Consider the following 26,813-nt stretch of genomic DNA (forward strand, 5'->3'; position numbering starts at 1 on the left):
CAAAGCGAATAGCGGACATATTTACGATACATTTCTAAGATGCCCATTTCCAAAAGCCTTGAAAGTCGTCTGGGCATCTTCGTCCGTTTCCGAGATACAGAGGTTCAAAGTTGTCCTACACGTTCACGTAAAATACGCATGTAAAACCCGCTGTGAGGTAAAAAAGTACAGTAACGTAGCACGCAGAAAAATGCTGTTAAGTGTTTCCTTTATCATCAGAAGCCTTCTGGGAAATCTATGTTATAGTACACATAAAATGCGGTCAGAATGTACAATTAATTTGGCGTTATTCCAATTTCGCACAAGTTAACTACCACAATTTCACTGACGCCAAAGAGTTTTTTCATATGTGTGACATGCCCTTCTGTGGCATGGAAAAGAAAGGAACCAACGAAAAAATCTCCTGTCGGATGATAAAAAAAGGCGAGTATGATCCAGTAAAAGACTATCCGAAAAGTGGCGTGAAACATAGTTGACACTGATAGAACAGTACTAGAAAAAGAGGGAAGGAGACAGTACCAGTCGGACAAGAATAAAGAGAAGTCGGAAGTGAAAGTGAGTGAGTGATACTGATAATGAGACGGAGACAACGAAGAAGTGTGAGATAGTGACAGTGAGAAGATACAGCAGCAATGGGAAGGAACGAATGAGGTAGTAGCAGTAAGAGAGAACTTGAAGAGGCAGTAACAATGAGTGGAGACAATAATAGCAGGAAAGAACGAAGGAGACGGCGGCTGTGGGACAGAACACAGTGAGAGTTAGTAATGCCTCACAGTGTTTTACGTGAGAACTCTGAAAGCTTTTTAAATAAAACAACCGTAACTAACTTTCTACATTTTTATCCTTTACGTCTACTATTTGCAGCACTCTGCCGCTAAAGAGCTCCGAGGTGTAGCATGCAACATGGTTGTGTGTAATGTAACTATGTTGGTGTGAGAAAAATAGCGTGAGATATTCGAGGTTCTAACCATCCACACGTGGAGCATCCTACCCTTCAGCATGTCCATGCCAGGCCACACACGAGCGCTGCGACATAAGGAATAATCAGACGCCTGGTGTTCACTGTCATCGATCGTCATGCATAAATCCCCGACTTGGTTTCATCCAATTTTCATCTGTTTCCAAAAATTAAAGAACATGTTCCACGATTTCACTTTGAAATGATGAAGCGTGCGAGCAGATGTGAGATTGTGGCTCCAACAACAAAGTCACTGTACAGTGATAGTATTAACAAGCTGATCTCTCGCTGTATTTGTTGCCACGGAGATTCTGTTGAAAAATAAATATGTAGACACGAAGAATAAAGATGCAGGATGTTGAAAAAAACGTTATTTAAGAAGTTTTAAGAGTTTTCTGAGGCATTACTTTTCAGCATGTCCTCGTAACAGTGGAGGACGAAATTGAAAATTTGTGGTGAGCTCTTATGGGACCAAACTGCTAAGGTCATCGGTCCCTAAGCTTACGCACTACTTAATCTAACTTAAACTAACTTACACAAGGACAACACACAAACCCATGTCCGAGGGAGGACTCGAACCTCTGACGGAGGGTGGAGGAAGTGCAGCCTTCCAGTGCTGAACTCTATTACTATGGGGCCTCTCACAAGCGACAACAAGTGGGATGTAATCCATGCTGTGTTTCGGTTTGTGCTACTGTTGCAAGGCAGGAGTACTGTTAATGCGCTACACGAAGCAGTCAGTACTATTTCTCTGCGTTCCAAATTGGTAGGAGCGAACACTGTCGACTGATTGTAGTTGCTGAAGAACGAAATGACTTTTGTTGATGTCGAAGAAGCGTATTGTGAAGAAAGTGCCGGTAATACAGCGGTAGGTAACGAGACTAATAAGTCTGAAATCAGTAGTTATATTTTTGATGTGTCCAGTCGCAAACGAGCCATGCCTTATAAGTTCCGGGTGAGTATTATGAATCGGTTGACGAACGATCAAACTACGGAGCTACACCCGTCGAAGTAAAGGTAAATGCGGTAGCGTTAGCTAGAAAACATACAAATTGGAACTCAGAAACATTGCATAAGAATAGAGCAGCAAAGGCCCTGGGAAGGAAGATGGATTTAAAATTCTGCGAAAATGATATCGTTGAAGGAGGGACAAGATACGACAGACACCAGGCGATAAATAAATGAATATTCGAACGATTTGTCGAACCTATTCAGCTTGACGAGGACGTACGAACAAGAAAATCTAGCAGTGGGCCGCAGCTGCAGCGTTTCAGTGTAGGACCAACAGAGATTTTACATTTGCTGTATCATTATCTAGAGCAAACCATGTTTCTACTGGAGTATAAAAGCCGGTCGGTGTGGCCGTGCGGTTCTAAGCGCTTCAGTTTGGAGCCGCGCGACCGCTACGGTCGCAGGTTCGAATCCTGCCTCGCGCATGGATGTGTGTGACGTCCTTAGGTTGGTTAGGTTTAAGTAGTTCTAAGTTCTAGGGGACTGATGACCTCAGCAGTTAAGTCCCATAGTGCTCAGAGCCATTTTGAGTATAAAAATCGTCAACAGCACGTCACGAAATAAGTCTGACACAAGGAGACAGAAAATATCGAAATTACACAGAGACTAGCAGCGCTTACCAGCATGCTTGCAATGTCGCTTATTGCTGGGTTTAATCGTGAGTATGCGATCAACACCGACCAAAGACGATGAGAGTATCGGACGAACATTCGATGGCAGTTGTACGAGGGGGAAAAACGAGCCCTCGTCGCAGTTGGTAATACAAACAAAGTAACGTATTCGCACATGGCGTAATATTCAATCAAAGCGTCTGAAAAATTATTGTCTAAGGTTTCCTCAGCTTTCAAGAAACTAATGATAATTTAGGACCTCGGGTTGTAGAAGAGATCAATCGTTTAACTGACTAATTGAAAATTATTTATGTCACTTGCTCCAAATCTGAAAATTTTAGTAATTTGGTTCAGAAACTGAACATTTGACAAATTCGGTTCACAAAACATACCTTAAGAACGTTTTAAAATTGTACATTGTCGATTAAGCTTTGTCCGGAATTGGATTTCTTGGGTGGATAAACGAATGGTACCCTCTTTATTGATCACGAGGGTCAATTGGCCTGAACGGTAATACTCGCCTATCGAGAAGAGTAAAATTGTCGTTTCCCCCTTCCCACCCAATAAATAATCCTAAGTGCGAGATGGCGGACGCTACTAGCACTTCCCCTGCTATCACCCGCAGCAAGACTGCAACACAAGAGGCGCGAGGATCGACTGCACCCGCCGAAACTTGCGCCCCGCCCGCTACCGAAGGCAAGGGAGCGGCTGGCGACGCTCGACAGCTTGGCGCGAAAGCGCAAAAGCAGCTCGAGTCGTGCCGGCTAATCACCGAACTTTTCGGGGCGGACGTCTCTCCCACGAAAACAACTACATTCAACATCACTTTACCTGTCACTGGACAGTCATGTACCATTCTCCCACCGGCGCCGCAGCCTCAAGAGACCGAGGCAGCGGCGGCGGATGTGGATACAGAAAACCACTACACAGAGCCCTGGCAGGTGGAGGGCCCAAAACGCAGACCCAAAAAAACACCAGCACAAACAAGCGAGCAACCAAACTCGCTAGGCAACCGAAAGGCGCTGTTGCCTACACCCACTAGCTCATCTCAGGCTAGCAATATTAACACAAAACAAAACGCAAACAGTTGTGGCGAACAACAACAAAGCACACAAAGCCACAGCAGTGCCCACACAACACAAGACTGGTTTCCCCCCAGTTGTTATACAAAACTATGGGAACCTTAGTGCCCTTAACACTGCATTCGCGGCAAGGCACATAAACAGCACATTACATGCAAAGTACTCGGGGGATAGGGCCTCACTGTACGTTGCCACAGACAACGAATATAAAGTTCTTCTGACCTTCCTCAAAGATCGGAAGATCGAACATTATACGTACAGAACGGTGGACGAGAGAACCCAGCAGTACGTGATCAAGGGAGTGGATCCCAGTACCCCCAACGAGACAGTACATGCGGCCCTTTGTTATCTGGGATTCGACTGTAAAAGTGCCTCCCGGATGACAGGGTTCCGTACACACGCACCGTTACCACACTACATGGTTGAGTTAACCGACTCGGCTGATTCCCGCGCCATCGTGCAGATAAAGAGCTTTCTGCGGATGGACGTACGTGTAGAACTTTACGAACCACCCAACGTCTCTCAACAATGCTACAAATGCCAGCGGTTCGGCCACTCGGCCCTCCGCTGCGGCCTGGCAACTCGCTGCCGCGGATGCGCTGGCAATCACAGATCCAACACTTGCACACAAACACAACCAAACCAGCGACGCTGTGCCAACTGCGGTGGGTCCCATGCGGCAAACTTCAGACAGTGCAACTCATACAAACAGGCGCTGAAGCGAAAACAAGACAAAAGTAGGGTACTGTACGACATACCACGTCCAAGGCCAGCGCCGAACCCAGTAAGGAACGGCGCAACGTTTGCCATGGTTGCACGCCCTGGCGGAACGGCACAGGCTGCGGAACCTCAGCGCCCTACACACACACGTGAAACAACCGCTGCAACAGCCACACAACAGCCACAGGCAACACCTGAAACCCAACAAGCATCGGTACCAACACCTATGCCCCCAAACAACACGACCCCACTCCCGGAAATCACGTGGGCGAAGAAACGCACCATATACAGGAAAACACACCCACACAAGAACCCCCCGAACCCCAAGCCCGGAGGAGGAATAGACGTACACGTAAACACAGGGCGGGGAACACGAAATCACCACAACAGGCCACACAGCAACAACAGAACAGCAACACACAGGAAAACAGTCAACAAGACACCGAGACTGTAACTCACACTACCATCCCCTCACCACAGAAGTAACACAGGCGCCACAACCTCTGTCACAAAGCACAAATGCCGCTCCTAACAACACACCAATATCCGCACAAGCGGCCGCTAACTCCACCTCAGGCTGCCACACCCAACACCAACACACCACCTGGGGGAATACTGGAAACACTATTACCCCGACACACGACCGTTCAAATCCTTACCAAGGTGCTGACGGCCGTCACTACACTCATCACCCAGCTCATGAGCGCCGAACCCGGGCAATACTGGGCTGTCATACACACTGCCATCACAACACTCTTTCACACTCTTACATGAATAATATACCGCACCCGGCCCATAACGCAGACCCGCATACACTATCACAGATCCTGTTCTGGAATGCAGACTCGATCCACAACAAAAGGGCAGAATTTGCCGCGTTCATGGAGCGCAAGGGAATCCTTGTCGCGCTACTTAGCGAGACTAAACTTAAACCGCACAAACAATTAAACTTTCCTGGCTATTGTGTCTATCGTACCGAGCGACCGGGCGACGCCGTGGCAGGTGGAACTGCAATCGTCATACACAAAGACATTGAGCACACAAACATAGAGCTCCCTGAACTGGAAAAAATCGAGGCTACGGCCGTCAGAGTCAAGTTCAACGGAGCCTACACCACACTGATATCGGTATACAACAGCCCTGTAGGCATCTCAGCACGCGATATCAGCACATTACTCAACATTTCACCGCGAGTAATAGTCGCTGGAGATATGAACGCAAAACACCCAGAATGGAATTCACGCACACGAAATCCCAACGGCAAAAAACTGTACGAACATTCGCTAGGCAGAAACTACATTATACTAGCGCCGACTGAACCGACGCACATTCCCTATCAGAGGGGACACAGGCCAGACGTGATAGACATGGCCCTCATCAAGGGCATTACAGCGACACTCAACGTTGCCGTTGAAAACGATCTGCCCTCAAACCACCAACCTGTAATACTATACATTGAGGAAACACTGCAGCACACGGAACAACGCAAGATGCTGGACTACGGGCGTGCGAATTGGACATTGTTCAAGCAAACGCTTGATAGCCACATTCCACCTATACACGAAATTAACGAAACAGGACAAATCGACGAGGCAGTAGAAACCCTCACTGACGCCGTCCGGGACACAATGGCAGGCACCATACCTGATCGCACCTCACAACAACGCAGTGCGGCCCAGCCCCAGGAAATCCTGGGCCTAATCTCAATGAGGAATCGCCTCAGGAGACAATGGCAGCGCAACAGGCGTCCGTACTTCAAACGGCATATTAACAGACTACAGGGCATCACAAACGATAAAATACAAACACATAGAACACAACAGTGGAATCAAAAACTCGAAGGGCTGGACACCGCACGACCTGGCGTGTGCCAACTAGCCCGACACTTCACCAGGGAGAAAATATACACCCCAACGCTTCAAGGGCCTGACGGACCTGCATACTCAGCGGAAGAGAAAGCAGAACTAATGGCTCGAACACTCGCAGCGTCATTCACACCGAACATGGTACCATCAGATCCAGTGTTCACACTTGCTACTGACCAAGAGGTTACACGCATTCTAGCCCAACCATCGGGCGACGACATTCGACATGCTAGCACAGCCGAGGTCTCCTGGGCTATAATGCATTCCGCTGCTAGGAGAGCCCCTGGTCATGATGGCATTCAAAACTGTGTCCTCCAGGAGTTCACGGATAAAGCAACTGAGTACCTAACACACATAACGAATGCCATACTAAAACACCAACACTTCCCCGCCTTTTGGAAGACGGCCAAGGTCCTGACGTTCAGGAAGCCGGGGAAAGACCACAGCCTCCCACAAAATTACCGACCCATCAGCCTTCTGAGCTCGCTCAGTAAGATTGTTGAGAAGGTGATTCTCAAACGCATCACTAGGCACTGCAAAACAAATGACATCTTGAGACCGGAGCAATTCGGCTTCAGGAATCACCACTCCACAACACAACAACTCCTACGGGTCGTTGAACATATAACACATGGCTTCAACATAAACAAAGCTACAGGGGCAGTGTTCCTGGGCATCAAAAGGCTTTCGACCGTCTATGGCACAACGGCCTCATCCGCAAACTCAGCGACGCGGGATTCCCCGACGGGCTGCTGCGTCTAATACACTCATACCTCACTGACAGGAGTTTCAACACTAACGTGCAGGGAAAACAATCAACACGACACGGTATACACGCGTGAGCACCCCAGGGAAGCATCCTAGGACCCCTACTGTTTAACCTCTACATAAATGATCTTCCAAGCACACACAACACGATGATGGCAATCTACGCGGATGACACAGCCATCCTTGCGCAAGATTGGAAACCATCAAACATTACGTCACGCCTAGAGACTGCACTCAGAGTGGCCGAGCCTTGGTTGGAGAAATGGCGTGTTAGAGTAAACGTCGACAAGTGCGAAGCCGTTCTGTTCACTAGAAGACCGAAGCAACTGCGCAAACACCGCTACTGCAGACCAATAACTCCACATGCACGTCCAATACGTTTCCGCGAGAAAGTCAAATACCTCCGTGTCTGGCTGGACCGGAAATTACTCTGGGGGGACCACATACAACACATGACCAACCGAGCCAGCGCGAGGCTCAAACAGCTCTATCCTATGCTCAACAGGGGTAGCACACTGAACAGAAGGGTGTCGAGGTCCATGTACATGACACTTATCCGACCCCTGATGACGTACGCAGCTCCTGTCTGGGGATACGCTGCGCCTACACGCCTGCGCCGTCTGCAGCTCATACAAAACAAAGTACTCAAAATCATAAGCAATGCTCCACGATACACACGCATCGCGGACCTTCACCGGGAATACCGACTTGAGACTCTCACGGAGGTAATCCACAAACTCATCATAAGACTATACAGAAACTCCAGACATTCGCAGAACACGTTTATTCTGAATCTGGGGAACTACGACCACAACCATAGATGGAAACATAAAAGACCAAAAGACATACTTGTGAGGACATAACATCTATGGCCAAGCATACGCAAACATAACGGCACAGGCGAGACCCTGTTAATCAGACGCCATTACTGGATATCCAGGTGGAATACACTGTCGAATAACTGGCACCACACAGGGAAGCCGTACCGTGCACTGCATGCAAACAAGCTCCACACATCCCCCACACAGTGAGATGATCTATGGCCGATCTCCCACTACTGTATAACGATCTTGATTGTTCCAGGAATGTAGCAGCAGCAGCAACTGAGACACATCGCCATCGCTTGTCATGGTAATGATGCATGATACCTATACTAAGAAATCCATCCTTGCATGAGCTATAGCAGCTAGTAAGCCACTACTGCTCTTACTACCCATCCCACTGTCGCAGAGGTTTTTTTTCCCACGGCACGAGCCACGGCACTTTTTTCCCTCTGCTCTTCAAATCGCTACCCTCACTCGCGTTTCGTCCACTAACTATCACCTGATGGACCGTGTTAATGCGTAGCCTTACCTAGACGCACGGACAACATCACAGCCCAGCATCCTGTGATCCACTTACTAGACAACTAACATGTTTACGGAGGTGACAGTAGAACTTTTGGTTTGGTCACCACGTTGGTGCGGGTGTGGAGGGGCCCCATCTCTATTTTTTTGTTGTTTGCCAGCTGCGTGTCATTTATTTTTATCGCGAAGTTAAAAACTTTATTTTGCGGCTTCAAACCAGCAATGTGCATCTGGAAACCCAGTAAGAATTGCACAGCTGCCACTTGGTTTACAATCAAAAATATTTCTTATTACTTGATGGGGGGGGGGGGGGGGGCGGTGTTGAGCCGGAATATCCTACATTCTTTCATTTTAGGTTGTACACAAGCAAAACTGTTCATATACGAGCCAAAGCGGTTGGCCTCTCCCTTGTTATCGCGCCTCTGTTGGTGGAAGCCAGCCCAGCGCCGCTTCTGATGTGATCTCGCGACCATGATGTCCATTTCATTCTTTACAGCTCGCCCGATTTATATTGTTGTCGCCCTAGACACAACATTTCAGAGGAAGTAATTAAGAATCAGTCAACAGTACATGGCAGAGAGTGAGCGCTAGTCAATGGAAGGGCGTTAAAGAACATATACGCGGTCAAGTCACGTTAATGTTACCACCGTCTATGTTCTACTTCATCTTGCAATTACCTCTCACAAACGGTAGGTGCCAGCTCTAGAAGTGGACAGTATATGAAGCGTGTCGGGGAGGGGGCGAGGGTTACGGAGGAATACACTGTAGGCGTGGTCGTTACGGGAAGACGGAGAGATTTACATGAGATGCAAAAGGGCATGATCATCGACTTCTGCGCCAGGGGTGAAGCATTGCCGAAACGGCTAAATCTGTGAACTGCTCGCATGCCCCTTTGTTAAAGCTCACCCACCATACATGGCAAAATAGCGCTGTCCAAAACCGGTGCCGAGGCAACTGTTGTCAACCACGGGCCATAGATGGAGAGTTGAACGACGGCTGCGGAGATGTGTACGGGTGATTATACGTGCAACTGTTAACAACTGACCGCCCAGATGAACTAAGGGACGAAGGGGCTAACGACAATGTTTCGTCAAGACTGTTCAGCGAGCATTTCCTGGTATGGGTCTCTGCAGCAGGCGCCTGGTTCATGGCCGTTTGCTGATGGCCGTTCATCATCGACGAAGGCACGCCAATACCGGAAATGGACGCCTACTAAGTGGAGACAGGTAAGCTTTTCTGATGAATCGCATTTTATGCTCCATCGGAGGGATGACCATTGGTGTGTACGGCGTGAAAGGTCTGAAAGCAAACTCCCTGCAGCAATCATTGGAACGGTCCAGGTCGGGGGAGGGAACATGTTCTCTGGAGAGATTTTCGTTGCATACCCTGAGTGATCTTGTCATTCAGGAAGGCACATTTTATCAGCACAAGTATATATCTGTCCTAGGGGACCACATGGCACAATGCGCCACACAGTTAGCAGTGAACTTGCATTGTTCGTAGAGCACAAGGATGAGTATACCGTACTCCTCTGGTCATCAGACTCAACCGAGAATCTGTGGGACCACCTAGATCGGGCTATATGCGCCATGGATCCTCAACCGAGAAGCCTAGAGCATTTGGCCACAGCACTGGTGTCGGCTTGGCTCCGCAGCTCTATGGGTACCATCCAAAGATTCTCTTCCTGCACTACTAGCAGCAGTCCGTGCTGCAAAAGATGATTGTTCAGACTTTTGATAGGTGGTCGTATTAAAGTGGCTGGACAGTGCAAAAAGTTTTTAGTTGCTCATTATAGAAAGTACAAATAAATCATAAAGATTATCTTTCATGTCTTCCTTTGGCTGAGCATCCTCTATCTTGAATGTAATTTGACCACGAAAAGTAACGTAAGTCCATCAGACACTGTTTCCTCTCCATACAGAGTGGTTTCCACCTCTCTGTCCACCTGACGGCAACTGGGCTTTCAGTCTCAGGACTAGACACTTCGTCCAGGGGAAGCAGTCTAAGGACTGAGCCCGGGATGGAACAACTATACCCCAAGTCCACAATTGTGATGTGTTATCTGAAACTGACAAAAGAACCTGTCCCTCAGAACTGTTAAACACTTCTAACAGTTATTAAATTTTAACCTCGCGTCACCGTTATATGTTGCTATAACAAAACAACGTAAATTTATCTCTGTCTCTGAGTACTACAACCTTGGGTTATCATTGCGTGACGTTTATTATATTCAGTTAATGCACATGTATCCAGTTTATCACCTCATAAACATAGTCCTGAATGTATTTTAAGGTCATATGGGCGGTTGTGGGCCGGCCTCTGTGGCCGAGCAGTTCTAGGCGCTTCAGTCTGGAACCGCGCGACCGCTACTGTCGCAGGTTCGAATCCCGCCTCGGGCATGTGTGTGTGTGTTGTCCTTCAGTTAGTTAGGTTTAAGTAGTTCTAAGTTCTAAGGGACTGATGACCTCAGATGTTAAGTCCCATAGTGGTCAGAGCCATTTGAATCATTTTTTTGGGCGGTTGTGTGAATCAGCCGTGACCCCGTGCCCTCATTGTCAGTCCTACTGAGCACGCCTTCGAACCTGCTGAGACGGATATACGCAGCTCGAATCGAGCTCCTTCCAAACTCATACTGTTGCGGACGGTTACTGAACGGACGCAGATGGACCACCATGCGAGCACAGCAACAGTTCAGCTGCATTGTGAAATCCCTACCCGACCAGCAAATTTCGCCTCTAAATCATTGCGAAAGTGTGAATCATTCAATTACTCGTCCTGTATACACAGTATAAAAAGCAATTAAAGGTGTATACTGAAACTGATTCCAGAAAGCACCTGTAGCTGTACTAGATAAAAACACAGTTCCTTCTTAACAAATCCATAAGGAGCAGCATAGGACGACAAAATAATTTTCAAAGCACGTCATGATCAGGGTCCTACAGGAAGATTAACACGTAGAGTGCAGCTTGTCGAAGTGGTCCGCCTCAGTCACGAAACCTGCACATACAACTTACCCAAGTCGTCGAGGAAAGCGTCCATGAACTCGTTGAAGGTGCCTGTGTATCCGCTCCAGAGTCTGTGGTGGTGGTAGTACGACACCGCTGCATCCTTCGGATCACGAGACACGTAGATGATCTGCAAAAAAGCGCGTTCGTGGTGGTACTGAATTGGAAAATTTAATCGCTAAAGGTAAGAACATAATAACATCCACGATGTACGCTGAATAACAGTTTGAAATACACTTCTATGCGAGTCACCAAGTCACCACACATGCCATCCTGTGTTTCTGTAGCCGGCCACGGTGGCCGAGCGGTTCTAGGCGCTTCAGTCCGGAACGGCACGACTTCTACGGTCGCAGGTTCGAATCCTGCCTCGGGCATGGATGTGTGTGATGTCCTTAGGTTAATTAGGTTTAAGTAGTTCTACGTTCTAGGGGTCTGATGATCTCAGACGTTAAGTTCCATACTCCTCAGAGCCATTTTTTTGTGTTTCTGTACTACTGATCAACGTACAATTTCGGTATCTGACTAACAATCGGCAGGACCGTCATATGCCATTTATTGCCGTTTTTAGATCTGCGTTTGTTAGATTACTGGGATCAGTTAGTTAACCAGCTCGTTAGTTAATTCAAGTTGTATAGATTATTGGCATATTTCTAACGAAATGGTAGAAAATGAATCAGATTACAGACTAAGAGCGAATCAATCTTTTGTTTGAATGGATAAATGGTAATCATATTACAGGTTACTGAAGGACAAAATATTTTTCATGTAGAAAAAGAAACACGGTAGTCTTATTTCATATTATCATTGAGATATGCATACACCTGACAACTTAACTAATTAACTTAGTCTTCTAAGCTACACATGTAATTATTTTTTATTTAAAAACTTGTCTATAAAATAGAAAGTTCAGTCTAGATTTAACGACTTCAGTTTTGATTTAAAACCCACCGAACCATGTGTCAGAAATTTGATTGTTGCTGAATACTGAAAGCCATTCTGAGCCACCAATTTTAGTCACAAGTGTGGAAGGACATGTAGTTCTTGTGATGCTGTAGCTATGAATATTACTAATCATCTTAGATTTGAAACTCTCTTTTGTCCGTGTTGGCTTTAACAATACATATGTTTTAGGATGGAGTTTACCTTTACCAAAGCACAATTTTGTTTTTTGTCCCAAACATGTTACACTGCAGTTGCAGCATCATTAGTGTGCTTCTATTTTATGTCTGTTAAACATAAGGAACGTTCTTTACTGTTTGTATACGTGCAAATATTAGTTTTAAATTGTAATTACTGATTTTCGAAGAAACACACAAAATTATGTATTCATATCTTTTTACTACATGGTGTGTGCATGTGTGTAAAGGGAGAGAGAGAGGGAGAGAAAGAAAGAGAAGGTTTGAGAGTTTTTCATTATATATATAATGAAAGACCCTACGCTCACTCCCTCTCTTTCTCTCTCTCTCTCTCTCTCTCTCTCTCTCTCTCTCTCTATATATATATATATATATATATATATATATATATATATATATATATATATATATATATCACAAAAGCTTCCACATAGAATTAATTAATTTCAGGCATACCCATAACAGTCTCCAAATCGTAATTTTTCCTTAAATAATTTTGTCTTCACTAAGTTGTATGCGGTTGCAGATGGCAAACTGTGAAAGAAATCAGTCACTGTGAAAACATAACACATCAGGTAAACCTCACCATGCGGTAAAAAGGTATGAATTCATAATTTTGTGTGTTTTTTCGAGAATTTGTAATTACGATTTAAAAACTAGTATTTGCATGTATACAAGCACTAAAGAACGTAACAGCCATAAAATAAAAGCCCACTGATTATGCTGCAACTGCTGTGAAACACGTTTGGTACAAAAAACAAAATAGTCTTTTGCTAAAGGCGGACCCCATCCAGAAACATATATTTGAATATTAGTATTTAGCACAACGAATTAAAAGTCGTCACCTACAAGAGGCTTCACGCTAGTGCCATGGATCATAGTCTCTAGCCTCGGTCATGGCCTCAAATCGTTCACAGTTTTCTTTAGGTAGGCCGCATCCAGCTGAAGCTATTCATCGATAATTAGATCCCATAGAACTACAAAACTGCTTCGATGTTCATTGCTACGTTTCATCCACTGTTACAAATAGACCCACCCTCCAAAACTACCCGACCACCAATTTGCTGCTGTCCACTTTTGTATTGTTTTTCTTACTGAAGAGGTGCAACATTGTGCGCTGCTGTAAGCTATAGCTTTTTACGAGGTGTCTTTTTAAATGTTCTCTGACAGTAGGAAGTCCTGTCAGATTTGAAACAAAGCGTCAGTGAGTGGTCCCTATCATCCATTATTCTTTTTTACCGCTTTGCAATGTTGTCTGGCTGCTTGTGATACACTATTCTTTGCACAAAGACAGATCAGTCTTCGTTGACACATTAGCAAATCCGACCATACCAAACCACGGTGTGGTGATTGGCGCGTCCAGGTACGATAGTTCTTTCCCGGCATTCTGTAACGTCTTCACGTCGATCCATCTCACTGCGGTCATATACATCTACATCCATACTCCGCAAGCCACCTGATGGTGTGTGGCGGAGGGTACCTTGAGTACCTCTATCGGTTCTCCCTTCTAATCCAGTCTCGTATCGTTCGTGGAAAGAAGGATTGTCGGTATGCCTCTGTCCGACTCTAATCTGCCTGATTTTATCCTCATGGTCTCTTCGCGAGATATAAGTAGAAGGGAGCAATATACTGCTTGACTCCTCGGTGAAGGTATGTTCTCGAAACTTCAACAAAAGCCCGTACCGAGCTACTGAGCGTCTCTCCTGCAGAGTCTTCCACTGGAGTTTATCTATCATCTCCGTAACGCTTTCGCGATTACTAAATTATCCTGTAACGAAGGGCGCTGCGCTCCGTTGGATATTCTCTGTCTCTTCTATCAAACCTATCTGGTACGGATCCCACACTGCTGAGCAGTATTCAAGCAGTGGGCGAACAAGCGTACTGTAACCTACTTCCTTTGTTTTCAGATTGCAATTCCTTAGGATTCTTCCAATGAATCTCAGTCCGGCATCTGATTTACCGACGATCAACTTTATATGATCATTCCATTTTAAATCACTCCTAATGCGTACTCCCAGATAATTTATGGAATTAACTGCTTCCAGTTGCTGACCTGTTATATTTGTAGCTAAATGATAAGGGATCTTTCTTTCTATGTATTCGCAGCACATTACACTTGTCTACATTGAGATTCAATTGCCATTCCCTGCACCATGCATCAATTCGCTGCAGATCCTCCTGCATTTCAGTACAATTTTCTATTGTTACAACCTCTCGATATACCACAGCATCATCTGCAAAAAGCCTCAGTGAACTTCCGATGTCATCCACAAGGTCATTTATGTATATTGTGAATAGCAACGGTCCTATGACACTCCTCTGCGACACACCTGAAATGACTCTTACTTCGGAAGACTTCTCTCCATTGAGAATGACATGCTGCGTTCTGTTATCTAGAAACTCTTCAATCCAATCCCACAATTCGTCTGATAGTCCATATGCTCTTACTTTGTTCATTAAACGACTGTGGGGAACTGTATCGAACGCCTTGCGGAAGTCAAGAAACACGGCATCTACCTGGGAACCCGTGTCTATGGCCCTCTGAGTCTCGTGGACGAATAGCGCGAGCTGGGTTTCACACGATCGTCTTTTTCGAAACCTATGCTGATTCCTACAGAGTAGATTTCTAGTGTCCAGGAAAGTCATTATACTCGAACATAATACGTGTTCCAAAATTCTACAACTGATAGACGTTAGAGGTATAGGTCTATAGTTCTGCACATCTGTTCGACGTCCATTCTTGAAAACGGGGATGACCTGTACCCTTTTCCAATCCTTTGGAATGCTACGCTCTTCTAGAGACCTACGGTGCACCGCTGCAAGAAGGGGGGCAAGTTCCTTCGCGTACTCTGTGTAAAATCGAACTGGTATCCCATCAGGTACAGCGGCCTTTCCTCTTTTGAGCGATTTTAATTGTTTCTCTGTCCTTCTGTCGTCTATTTCGATATCTACCTTTTTGTCATCTGTGAGACAATCTACAGTGCAGTCTTCCTCGGTGAAACAGCTTTGGAAAAACACATTTAGTATTTCGGGCTTTAGTCTGTCATCCTCTGTTTCAGTATCATTTTGTCACAGAGTGTCTGGACATTTTGTTTTGATCCACCTACCGTTTTAACATACCACGAAAATTACTTAGAATTTTCTGCCAAGTCAGTACATAGAACTTTACTTTCGAATTCATTGAACGCCTCTTGCATAGCCCTCCTCATACTACATTTCGCTTCGCGTAGTTTTTGTTTGTCTGCACGGCTGCCGGCCGTGGTGACCGTGCGGTTCTAGGCGCTGCTGTCCAGAACCGAGAGACTGCTACTGTCGCAGGTTCGAATCCTGCCTCGGGCAGTGATGTGTGTGGTGTCCTTAGGTTAGTTGGGTTTAATTAGTTCTAAGTTGTAAGCGACTGATGACCTCAGAAGTTAAGTCGCTTATGGTCAGAGCCATTTGAACCATTTTCTGCACAGCTTCGGCTATGTTTATGTTTGCTGTGAAGTTCCCTTTGCTTCCGCAGTAGTTTTCTAACCCAGTTGTTGTACCACGGTGGCTCTTTTCCATCATTCCATGCAAATGACTGGCGTATTCATACCACTTCACTGCCATGAGTGATGTGAGCGTTGGAGTGTCAGACGCCCGTTTGGTGCCTGTTCTATACTATCTACGCCTCTCCAAAGTGGCCAGCGTGCATTGGGGACTAGTTCTTTGTCTTGGGAGCTCATTTTAACAATGGCTCTGAGCACAATGGGACTCAACATCTGAGGTTATCAGTGTCCTAGAACTTAGAACTACTTAAACCTAACTAACCTAAGGACATCACACACATCCATGCCCGAGGCAGGATTACAACCTGCGACCGTAGCGGTCGCGTGGTTCCGGACTGAAGCGCCTAGAACCGCTGGGCCACAACGGCCGGCGTTCATTTTAAAAGTTTTGTATATTACTTATGGTGAATTTTAGAAGCAAATATATACACTCATGAGCAACTGAATGAGAACAACCACTTAGCTAGTTTTGATGACGCTTTGGTTCGAGAACCACACTAAACACGAAATATTGCGGGGCGATGTGATACATGAACACTCAGTCTGTGGTGTATTGCAGGGCTGCCCCTGCATAGTTCGATAACAACACTTCCGTCTTTATTTAGCAGACCAGGGACGACCCCTACCTTCCCGAGGTTGTTTGAAAACAGAAGAAGCAAGGCACCGTATACAGTCGAGCGGGCAGCAGCTCCCACAGCGCCCCGTGGCGCCAGCTTCGCCACCACGTCGTGGTGTGTGAGTCGCGGCAAATGGCGCTGCGATCGGCGGGCACTACTTTACGTTCGCACGGTCGTGTGTTCACGGGGTGCCGCGCCGTATCCTTCATCAAGAGGCTACATCGCTCCGACGGGTGAAGAACCACTTCAAGTCACCACAGCGGACATCGCCTGCCGTGACCGCTGCCCGTTGAGATGTGCCGTCTTCACAGTGAGCCACAAACGCCGCTGCGTTTCCAACAGCCGCTCACGAGTCACGGTTTCGCCGCGGTTACCACTGGTTCCATACGAGCTCCTTCCCTCGCAGGACCGAGATGTACTCTTCTTTCCTACTTCTCAGGCTACACTTTTTCAGTTATCATATTGTGAATATATTCTCTCTCAGAAGTGTACTATTTTTTACTTCCTGTAACAAACAGTTGTCATTTCAAAGTGTGTCTCATCGCTTCTTAACAGAGAATAGAACACAATCGCCTTCCGCAACACATAGTAGTTTGCAGGACTCAAGAGGCGCTCCATAGGCTCCATACGCGCTCAAAAGATTTAGTGCTGATATCAGGTGATCTTATGAAACCACAAGAGTATCCTCATTTTCAGGGAATATTCATCAGCGCACTCTGCTTCAAAGAAGGAGAAATAGAGTTGTGTGCTGTCTTGATCACGTTACAGGTCGCTTGTCTGCCAACAACAGATGCACGTTGTCGGACACTAGGTTCGTGAATCTCTCTACAGTTGTAGACGGCAGATGAATGAGTAGTACCATTTCATTCCATGTGAATACCTACTGGAAAGAGAGATGTTCTACTCATATCCTGACACCATTGAGTAATTACGTATAAAGCGACTTACATGCTTTGAGCGTCCATGGGCGGGTTTTCAGGCGCCATGCGTACTGTTCGCTTTGTGAGCAGAGATGAACCAGTGGAGCCGTCAGCTGCGTGTCCTCGAGATCTGGTCGCTACAGCCGTCTACCGTTCGTTTTCATCCGGAATTTAAACTGCCAGTGACTTGCATCACAGTAGTCTATCTATCACTAATTCTTTAGAATAAAAGAAAATCAGCGGTTTAGAAAAAATTCTTTGAAAACGGATTAAAAACAGTTTTGACCGCAATAAAATATTTATTTCTAGTGTCCGGTTTCGGTCAGAATGTGACCATCCTCAGTGTTGTGGCTCCACGAACGCGTAAGAAGTTGAGGTTCGCGGAACGACGACATGTGCTCCGTCCACCGCCACCACCTACCATCGTTACAGAAGTGGTCTGAAAATTGTCACATTCTGACCGAAACCGCTCATATTGAAAATAAATATTTTATTTCTGTCAAGACTGTTTGATAGCCTAGCTGTCAACTATTTGATTTATCTTTTCATTCTAGACGACTCTCTTGATAACAGTGGACTTTTGCACGTCAAATTACATTTACGTGACTCATTGATGACAGTTACTTGTAGTCTGCTTTGTTTCTACACTTAACATTGAATAATTTATAATATTTGTGATATTACTATTTCGTTATTTCTGTTTTATTATGCTGTTATCACTACCATTTCGACGAATATTCATTAACCGTTCCTCTTTTAGTTTTCCTATGACCTCTTTTCCTGCTCTCCGTCGGGTATTGCCTTCCTGTCACAGGAAGATAGCGATAAGATTTCATCATGTTCACTTTGTCTTAAATAGTAATATTGCTCTTAGCTGTGTCACCTGCTGCTATTAGTGCTATTATAACTATGTTTTGTATCATTGCACTCATAAAATTTTCACTAGAAACTGAAAAAGAGACATAGGCTTTGCTGTTACTGGGTTGTATAGTTTCTCTGGTTTCTGCTTGTACTGGATACCGGACCGCTAATGCTGTGAGGGCCAGCAGTACCTCGCTGCCTCCTGAACGTACGGTGACGGATTAAGGGACACTACTAATCTTTCACTGAGAAGGACTGAGTTCCTCGTCCTTCTCGGGTACTCCTGCACGCAGTATTGTTTATCTACCGTCATCATCTACGCGAGTAGACAACGATCTACCTCGTCAGCTCGCTGTTGCTCACAGACTCTGGCCACGGTGTTTTCTGTATGCCACGAGCAACTCGGTTGCAGTCGCAATTCTTCTCTCTACTTTTCCGCCGACTTTCGTTACACTGTCTGATAGACTATGAACTTGACACGTCGAACTATTATGTAATTGAAAGTGGCGAGGGGAAGAAAGCAAAGGAAAGGGAAGGAACTAATGATAAGAGCTACAAAAGGAATTTGTGTATAATCAGCGTCGATGATTGAAAATGTGTACCGGTCTGGGACTCGACCCCTGGATATTCTACTTAGTAGGCAGATGCGTTAATCACTGACCCCCCCCCCCCCCCCCCGGCCAATCCACCAATTCACATTCCCACCTAGCTCCACCTATCCATAGTTCTCATTCATATCATCCACCATCACTAATTTTAGATTTTCGTTGTAGGTCGAACGTTATGTGCATCCGCACTGAAGGCTGTGGATACAATGTTCATCGAGGCGAATCAATTATATGAACGCGTGCTGTCTGGTTTTCGGACATGTCCGAAAGAACAGATACCACGCATTCATATTACGTTTAGCTATAGATTACACAGTGCAGACGGCTATGGTCATTTACCAATTGGGGTACTTTTTCAATTATTCATTTGCGTATAAACTTCGAAAACACTGCTGGAATGTTTAACTCCAGGGAGAAGGGCCTGAAAAACCTCTCTGGGTGTGATTCTTGCCATTTTGCAATAAATACTTTCTTTCTAAGTTGCTATTTTATACACTTCTTGGACGAAATAATTTTCCTACATGATGCTGTATTTTATTTGAAATAAAGACTTCATTACAAAAATGAGTATTAGTTAATATTACCACCTTGGACATCTCAACCTTTTGGTGATAAGAGCAATAACAAATGTTTATGGCAGCTTGAACGGAGACAAGATTAAATAAAAGACAGAAATAAAGATACATTAGAATATAAACGCCTGAGTTTCGTTGATATTCTTTTGACATTTATTATTCTCGTTTTACTTAGTGCAGCACTTAACATTCCGACGTTCATATGACGAAGCAGCTTGATAGTGCCTAAGCGAACGTATTAAAGGTAATCGCTAATAATTATATAAAGGATTTATTTCAGATTAAACAAGAGCCATATGCAGGAGAATGACTTCCTCCAAGAAATGTATGGTTAACAAAATGGCTCTGAGCGCTATGGGACTTAGCATCTGAGGTCTTCAGTCCCCTAGAAGCGCCTAGAACCGCTTGGCCACAACGGCCGGCAAATGTATTGTAGATATGAAGTAACATATAGAAGTTAATAAGATGTTTATGGATGAAAATATGAAAATTTTGTTAAGATCCTTTTGCGTTCGATTATATAACTAACTTGTATTGAATATTTTTGTGAAATGTATACGAAAAACCAAATTAAATATTTCTCTACCGACTCAATCCCGTTCATTTCTTAAATTAATCTTTGGTGTGATTGAACTAGTAGGAGAGAAGTGAATCTATTCTTACGTATTGAAAATACGCGGAATTAACCCAGCGGCCTGTGGCGCTGCAGTCATGGACTGTGCGGCTCGTCCCGGGAGAGGCTCGAGTCCTCGATCGGGCATAGGTGTGTGTGTTTGTCATTTGGATCATTTAGGTTAAGTAGTGTGTAAGCTGGGATTGATGACCTTAGCAGTTAAGTCCCATAAGATTTCACACACACATAATGCAGTCACGGTTGCAAATTTATTTTAATTTAAAAATAGCGCTTTTTGCCATGGTGAGGCATCATTAGATTATGTAAAACTGACAATAAAAATTCACTGCGCCGGCTACCAAAGCTCTACATCAGCCACATACAAATAAATCCGTCTCGATGAAAATGCGGTCTTCAGAATAACTAAAACAAACTGTGGGAACCTCTGACGGTTAGACAGCTCAGCTGTTTGGCATCCAGGCCGGCACGTACCCCTGGCTTTACGCTGTGCTCTACTTGACGCTGTAACAGTTCAAATGTTCCCATAGTTTCCTTTGTTTATTCTGACGACCAGATTTTCATCCAGACGGTTTTATTTGTATATGGCTGACTTAGAGCTTTGGGAGCCGGTGCAATGATCTTAATTTGGCAGTTTTACATAATCTGATGAAGTCAAACTACGATTAAAGGCGTTATCTTTAAATAAAAATAACTTCGCGAATGGGACTGTTTGATTCTCATTATTTAACAATGAAAACCGGTTGTTACATCAGTAGACAACGATGGAAACATATGGGTACTACCATGAATATATTGCTTTGTTTTCTTTTTTATCTCTGTCGTTCTTTTAATGTAATGGGGTTACAGTTTGCAGAAAACTGTTTAATTACTCTTTGATAAACATTGTTAACAATTTTCCCTCCACAGTAACTTTAGCTGTGCATGATATATAGGAAATTGTACTGGGCTTAAAATTTATGTTTATGATATCAAGCTTAGAAACAAAAAAAAATGAGTTGGGTGAACATTCCTCGAAGAATGGTCACTGATATTGGAGCTGAAGCTCTGATTGTAGGATGATGGGAAAGGAAACCTCTCATGTCCATTTTCAGTGAAACAAGATGACATATGCATTCATTTTACCGTCTCAGTTCCACTGACTTTCATCGCATGCATACTTTCGATCTATATTTGATCGTCTTGAGTTCTGTTTAGTCGCGTTAGCAACGAGTCGCCCTCAGATGAAACTACTCGTCAGAATGCTCTACAGTCATCTCACAAAAATAAATGTTCAAATGTGAAACTTAAGTAAAGAATAAATTTTGAATTATTGTTAAACTAACAAAATTTCTGACATTATTTGGTGTGTTCTTTGCAGAGCAATGAGTACTTTGTTTACGCGACATGTAGCAGCAGTGTTTCTGTTTTGTATGTTAAAGCAGTGGGTGAAAGTTTTGGATTACCTTTTACTGAATGCACGTAAAAGCTTCGTGAAAATGGCAGTTTCGTTTGCATTCTTCCTGCATTATTACGAACCATATTAACGGGCCGGCCAGAGTGGCCAAGCGGCTCTAGGCGCTTCAGTCTGGAACTGCGTGACCGCTGCGGTCGCAGGTTCGAATCCTGCCTCGGGCATGTATGTGTGTGATGTCCTTAGGTTAGTTAGGTTTAAGTAGTTCTAGGCTCTAGGGGACTGATGACCTCAGATGTTAAGTCCCATAGTGCTCAGAGCCATAATAACAGTTTTTTCGTTTTGAGAACCTTATGTACTTTCTTATTTGCCTTGGAAGATAGAAAACCCTCCAGATACTGATCGTAGACATGCGTTCATACTTCTCAACTTTACTGCACAAAATTCTTTTCTGCATGATATTTTCTTTAAAAATTTTTATTATAATCTTTCCTTTGTCCATTTCACATGTCGATTATAGTGTTCCTCTGACTCTTGAGGTTCTCCCAATATGATTGATAACGTTAAAAACCATTCAAAAGCCAAGACCGCCCAAAATACTTGTTATTCAAGAAAACCGCTTTCAACAGTCTTAGCTGTCATCATCAGGTCTTAAATACTTTTCTTTCTAGCAAACCATGTTGCTACCAAAAAAAAGATTAAGACTCGAAGACGACAGGTAAGACTGTTGAAACCCGTCCTTTGATAAAAAATATTTTGAGTGATCTTTGCTTTCGAATGGTTTTTAACGATTAAAACAGATCTCCCTTCGATACACTCATAATGAGAAAATTCAATGATCGCTAGAAGACATATTTGAGGGTGCGAAGATAGATTTACATTACACATTTTTGCTCAATATTTTCTCCACTGATCTAGCCGATTACATGAGGTCCTGTATGTGATAATCATGGACACGATCCGTATCTGTATTATAACCTACCTGTCTCTAGATGCCAAAATATGACAAATGTACTTAAGTTGTTTTCGGTTGGGACGAAAATTAAAACAGGCAATTGATTCAGGCACCGAAAAGAGGAACAAACTATCTAATCGAGAGACGAGCTTAAAATGGAATATTGAAATTTTTCCCATAGAGTGTCACTTATAAGTTCATACTTATAAACAGGATACCACGGGGACGCACTGAAAAGTCAGGGCTCCGAATTTTCTCTGTGAAAACTCTTAACGCTTTTTAAATGAAATAAACTTTATTAACATTTTAGAACTTTATTATTTATGGTTACATATTTATTTCTCGACGTAGTCACAATGGCGATGAACACTTTCCTCCCTGTTTTTAGGTACCGTCACTGCAGAATGTGAACCTAAAGCGTTGAAGTGTTGCAGATGTCGCAGCGTTCGTGAGTGGTCTGGTCATCATGCTGAAGGAGAGAGTGCTCCATGTCTGTACGAACTCTTAGAATTTGAAATCGAGTACACTAAGTTGTTTCTCATGCACCGGCATAGTTTTATTACACACTACTATGTTATACGCCACAATTTGGAGCACTCTACCGGCAAAGGGCTGCAATTATGTAGACATGCAGAATAAAAATGTAGAACGTTAATATACGTTTGTTTTATTTAAAAAGCTTTGGAAGTTTTGACATTAAACGTTCGTACACAACACTTTTCGCACGCCCTTGTATCTATCAGCATCATAATACACAAACACCGGACGTATTTTATGAGCTATCATTTGAAGCGATTCGCTTCCATGTAATTTAACAATTTGAGAAGCAGTAGTTACTGAGAATTCATTAAACGATAAACGCAAGGAGCAAATATTTAAGTGCTCCCTTCATTGCTAAGCTGCCGGGAACGTTTTAATAATTTCATTTTGAGGGCTCTTTTGTTTCACGCACCAGTTGAGCATCTCAAATTTCCACCGTCCGCTAAGATTAGTAATTCATTAGCATGTATTATGCACGTTACTAAGAGACTTCTGCAGTTGGCCTGTTACCCCGCACTGATAAAAGCTAAGTGGTTTACGGCTTTTACGCAATTTGCGGGACCGTCAGAACGGAACCGACGCTTTTTCCGCTTAGCTGACTTCCCGAGGGGCTGACATTTTCCATGAAAATATAACATTATAATTTAACTTGTTAGTAGGTGACCTTATTTACGTACTGCATGACAACACAGTACTGATAAAAGAACCTAGTCAAAGGTCAATGCTCCAATAAAAGCTGCAGAGCGACAGCAGTGCCCGGAAACCGAACTAAGAGTTTTTTCGAAATAGCTTCTTTCTTCCTTCTAGCGTTGCTGTCGTATAAATTGGTCGAAGGAATTACTGGGTACCTGGTGGATGTTGAGCAGAGATTTGACGACTACTCTTGTTGTTAGCCACTGCAGCACGACTGAAGTAGTTAATAGTTGACCACAATATTATTGCACCAAAGAGTGAGAGCACTTCGTTCGGCATAGCCTGAACCTGTGCGTAGTCGTGGCTGATAATATAAGCGAATTCGTGGCTGATAATATATGCACATCTGACGTGAAAGCGTTGACAGTGTGATGCGTTTTCCTTAGTCATCACGGTACTTGTTTGCAGTAACGTCATCGCGGGTTTCCGATAATGGCGAAGAGTCGAATGTAGCAGTAAATGTACAGTACTGAAGCGTCACGGAATACAATCCAGTCTCTACTCTCAATCCTACAATGAAATAGAAGTTGTATATTGTTTTCTTGTCTCCATGCAAGGTGCTACACAACTGGTGTATCGGAATGCTTTCCAGTACGACTGCGCATTTGATTTCATTTACCTCAAATATCTTAATATATTAGCCAATAATTCTTAGTTTATTGACTTAGCTTTACGTTTCCATTGATGAATTTCACTGGAGAATATCTCTCTTATAGTAAACACGGCATTCTTTGGAGTTCTGTGGGACTTTTCCGTATTCCTGTGATTTTTCATAGATGAAGAATTTATTTACTTACAAGGAAAAGAAATTTGTAATTCTCTAATACGTACCTACAGAGGGTAAAGCTGCTCAAGTCGTATCCCTTGAGGAACAATTATTATCTTTGGTGGCGTAATTTAAATAACAGAACTTGTTTTCTGTACATTGTATCTTTAGTTTTTAAGCTATCAATCAGCTTCCAGACAATACAAAAATATTTCCTCAAAATGAGTTTTCAACATTTTTCAGATCTGGATTATCGCTATGATTAAGACGCCTGGTTTCACAATCCCACAATCCGTCCCCCTTTGTAGCCAGAGTCGTGCTTAGGAGAATTAGTCAGTGACGACATAATAATAAATCTATAGAATAATTTAACAGAATGTCACAATAACAAACTACAAGCTATAAACGATAACTTACTCCCAAAGTTACACGTAATGAAATTACACATAGAAAACAGAACATAAATTCTTAACAAATTAAATTACTTAACTTTGTGTATCGAAAATCAATTTGTTTGAATACAGATATCACAGAAATATTTCTTAATTTTACTTTCCATGCCAGCCTATGGGTCATGCACCCAACCCCTACATTTCATTCACAGAATCACGTCTTCTTCTCGATCTTCTGACATAACAAATTCGTTCTGTAATTTATTTTTTTCTTCTTTTTAAAGTTTTTATCTATTTGTGTCCTTTTTAAAAGTTTCTGTTCGGTTTGTTCCTTTCATTTGACTTTTCTATGGCTTCTATTCCCTTTCTGTTAGTAGTTGACATTAAAATGGTGTTGTAAGATTAGACGGCCTTCTATACTTCCGCGTTGTTGCATCAATTCCATCAGACGATCCTTGGTCTGATAAATCAACAAGTAGCTACAAAGTCCACTTCTTTGACGACATTTCTATCACTTGTCCAGATGCTTGCTGCCTTAAAACCGTTTAGTGCTATGTCTATACAATCTGATCTAGGGTATGCATTACCCAGGAATTCTGCGATGTTAACTTATTCTCTGACAATGCCAGGATTTGAACTTAGCGAGGAAGACGTTTTAAAGAATAATCTGTCCAGTGGCTGTAAACGATAAGTCATGTGAGCGGGAAATGATAGCATTATTATATCATCATCACTAGCCAACTGAAATGCCTCTAAATTTTTGATCTGCGTGCTATGTTCATGCAGAAAAATTTCTTTCTGGTTCCTTTTTTCCAGTTTTGTACATTTTATGAAATGTTCTAGCCATCGCAAAACTGTTCTGATGTGTCGAACATCCAAATGCTTTGTTTGGTGGAGCTCCCTTTTTCAAGAAGCTACTCATTCTGCTGCGCTTAGATACCAACATCTGATGTATGAACTCGCCTGCTGCATTCATTGCACATACTCACGTCGTTGTAAGATACCTTTCCCCCGCTTGTAATTGCATCCACTTGTTGTTTGCCTTTTTGAGGTAATTACTTTAGACTGTTTCCACCATGTTATACAGTATATTTAGTCAGCAGTAAACTTAATTTCACCTAGTATTTCTTCATATTTACCAAAACACTCATTAACTCGCCCTTTACTGAGGCCCTTCTCATGTGCCATCGAAATTGCTTCGGGTACTCTCAAGGGAAAAATGGGATGATCCTTAATACATCTGTAACATATTTTTTTTACGGGCTATTCTTTTACTCAAGTGATGCAGTAGATGATATGTCTCAGCGATTTGGTAGGCAAGTTCCCATCATTGAGTAGTAGCTACTCAGAGGAAGTTTGGAAATTTGTGGTAAGATCTTACGGGACCAAACTACTGGGGTCATCGGTCGCTAAGCTTACACACTATTTAGTCTAACATAAACTAACTTACGCTAAGGACAACACACACACACACACACACACACACACACACACACATACACACACACTCGTGCCCGAGAGAGGACTAGAACCTCCAACGGAGGGAGCCGCGCGGACCGTGACAAGGCGCCCCGGACCGTGACAAGGCGCCCCAGACCGCGCGGCTACCCCACGCGGCTTACTCTGAGGAAACTAGACTCTAAAGTAATTATATGCTGTGCTAGTTTATCTTACACCTCTGCTGTCACATCAACAGGTCTTCCAGATTTTGATGTTTTATTTGTGCCTTTCAAACGGCGACTCACTGTCGACGACTTTGTTATAATATATGTTCCACGTGTTTGGATAAATCCAGTTTCACCATTCAGATGGTTCAGTAGAGCTTCC

General features: G+C 43.7%; 1 protein-coding gene across 1 annotated transcript in view; it reads right to left on the minus strand.

The window, feature by feature from the left end:
• LOC124787719 (luciferin sulfotransferase-like) overlaps positions 1 to 26,813 on the minus strand; it is a 313,245-nt gene that overhangs the window by 37,379 nt on the left and 249,053 nt on the right. The window contains exon 5 of the mRNA XM_047254564.1: positions 11,376 to 11,496. Coding sequence (XP_047110520.1) covers positions 11,376 to 11,496 — 121 coding nt within the window. The remainder of the gene's footprint in view (positions 1 to 11,375; positions 11,497 to 26,813) is intronic.

Source organism: Schistocerca piceifrons, chromosome 3 (genome assembly GCF_021461385.2).
Source record: "Schistocerca piceifrons isolate TAMUIC-IGC-003096 chromosome 3, iqSchPice1.1, whole genome shotgun sequence".
NCBI lineage: Eukaryota > Metazoa > Arthropoda > Insecta > Orthoptera > Acrididae > Schistocerca > Schistocerca piceifrons.